At 58.2% G+C, this 1,794-nt stretch overlaps 1 protein-coding gene across 1 annotated transcript; it reads right to left on the minus strand.

The window, feature by feature from the left end:
- Positions 1-1,104: 1,104 nt before the first annotated feature.
- On the minus strand, positions 1,105-1,481 carry INS49_011084 (uncharacterized protein; the record flags this gene model as incomplete). Its single annotated transcript, XM_043171803.1, has 2 exons — positions 1,105-1,338; positions 1,455-1,481. The coding sequence occupies 2 exons, from the start codon at positions 1,479-1,481 to the stop codon at positions 1,105-1,107; spliced, it is 261 nt and encodes an 86-aa protein (XP_043023548.1).
- Positions 1,482-1,794: the final 313 nt, after the last annotated feature.

Here is a 1,794-nt window from a genome sequence, read left to right on the forward strand (position 1 = left end):
AGAGGCTGTCTGGCAATATGCATGCGCAAGCCCTCGGGCGAAGAAGCGATTGTTCGATCGGCGCTGAAGCCAGCCGACATGGCACCCATCCTGCAAATTCCTGCCGCTAGCGCTCACAGCATTGTGTTTGTGACGAAGGTGGTGACAGGGCACCCCCTGGATTGATCGTGAAGGTCTCATTCGTGGCCTCGGAGGGCTTTGTTGGATGCAAACAGGCATGAGATAACCCCCCGACATGATTGCTGTAGCAAACAGAGGCGGAGAGTGGGATGAAACCCGTGGGTTGTTGGCTCGTCTGCTGAGCGCTTTGCCAAGAGGAGCCATCAAGGCTGGGAGTGACGGCCAGAGAGGGCAGGGAAAACGTGGCGCCTAGTCCACTCTGGAGGTGGTGTGCTGGTACTGTAATCAGCAATGTTCTGGACCGTGGGTCTTGAGATTGATGTGCCCCAGACAAATCCTACGACGCGCGATCGACTTCCGTTTTCGGTGAAGCGTGAGATGTTGGCTGTGGTCCCTCGTCGACGACAGCATGGCACATGCGGAGATGCATTCTGGCTGGCAGGCGGCTGTTAAGCGTGTGGTATGCCTTCTACATCGCATGTTGCCCGATGCTATATCTTTTAAAGCAGCAGCAGAGATGAGTTCACCGCTGCTGCTGCTGCTGCTGCTGCTGCTGCTGCTGCTGCTGCGCCGAAAGCATCCTATATGGCCAAATTTTGGGTTTGTCCGCCACGGTTGCCACCTGTCGTTGCGAGTATGTAGCACCCGTGGCAACCGTGGCGGACAAACGAGCCGACACCCAACAAGGCGAGCAGGCATGGGGGTCGCTGCGACAAGGTGCGGTGCTCATATCAACCAGGGCACGGTACTATGTAGGAGGGGTCGGATCACCTCGACGGCCTTGGCTGTGGGAAGAGGCAGGTAGGGACAGCGCGCCCAAACACTGTGTGTATATCTGCGCTGTTGAAAGAGCAGGCTGTCAAAACTGACGAGATGAGATGAGATGAGACGAGACCAGTGGCGCCTCCTGCGATGACATGACGAGCAGCAGGCAGGAAAGTGGCCCGTAGCATTGGAAGCACATGGCAGCAGCGTAGCATTGCCTCATTGCCTGTCCTGCCTTCGATGTCGTGCATGATTCGCCTGGGGAACGTATATCCAGACCGTCGAGGTTGCAGTGTCAATGCCATGAGGCTGGACTGTGAGGTACGGATACACAGGCCCGTTGAGGAGTGATGAGTTGAGGTCCCGATTGAGGTCCCGATTGAGGTCGCAGTCGAGGGCGCAGTTACCGGTGCAGGCGCGGGCGCGCTCGCGGTTGACCGAGGTCAATGTTGGCTGCTCGCGTCAACATGTCTCGCTGGCGGCCGATTGGGAAGGTTCGGAGTGGTTCTTGGGGGGAGGAGGTACCGGTGTCCGCGTCTGGCGCTATTCTACCCAGCGATGCTACGTACTGGGTACCCGGTACCTGACGCTCGCATCCCGTGTGGGGAACCACTTCCGTCCGCCTGTGCCTGCCTCGCTCCAACCTGCCACACGGAGAAGAGCCCAGCAAGCGAAGCAGTTGTGTGTGTGTGTGTGTGTGTGTGTGTGTGTGTGTGCGCGCGCGGTGTCTTCAAGTGTCCGGTTGTTAGTCTACCGTACATCACAATCTAGACTACAACGTCGGCACCCCTCCCAGGGCAGACAGACATGGTCAGACCAGCCATTGTACTTTACCAAGCAACCCACGGTAGAAACCCGCAGGCACCCATGTCCTGGCAACAGGGCCTCTGCCCTGCCCTCTACCCTCCT

The sequence above is a fragment of the Diaporthe citri genome (assembly GCF_014595645.1).
Source record: "Diaporthe citri strain NFHF-8-4 chromosome Unknown scaffold_5, whole genome shotgun sequence".
NCBI lineage: Eukaryota > Fungi > Ascomycota > Sordariomycetes > Diaporthales > Diaporthaceae > Diaporthe > Diaporthe citri.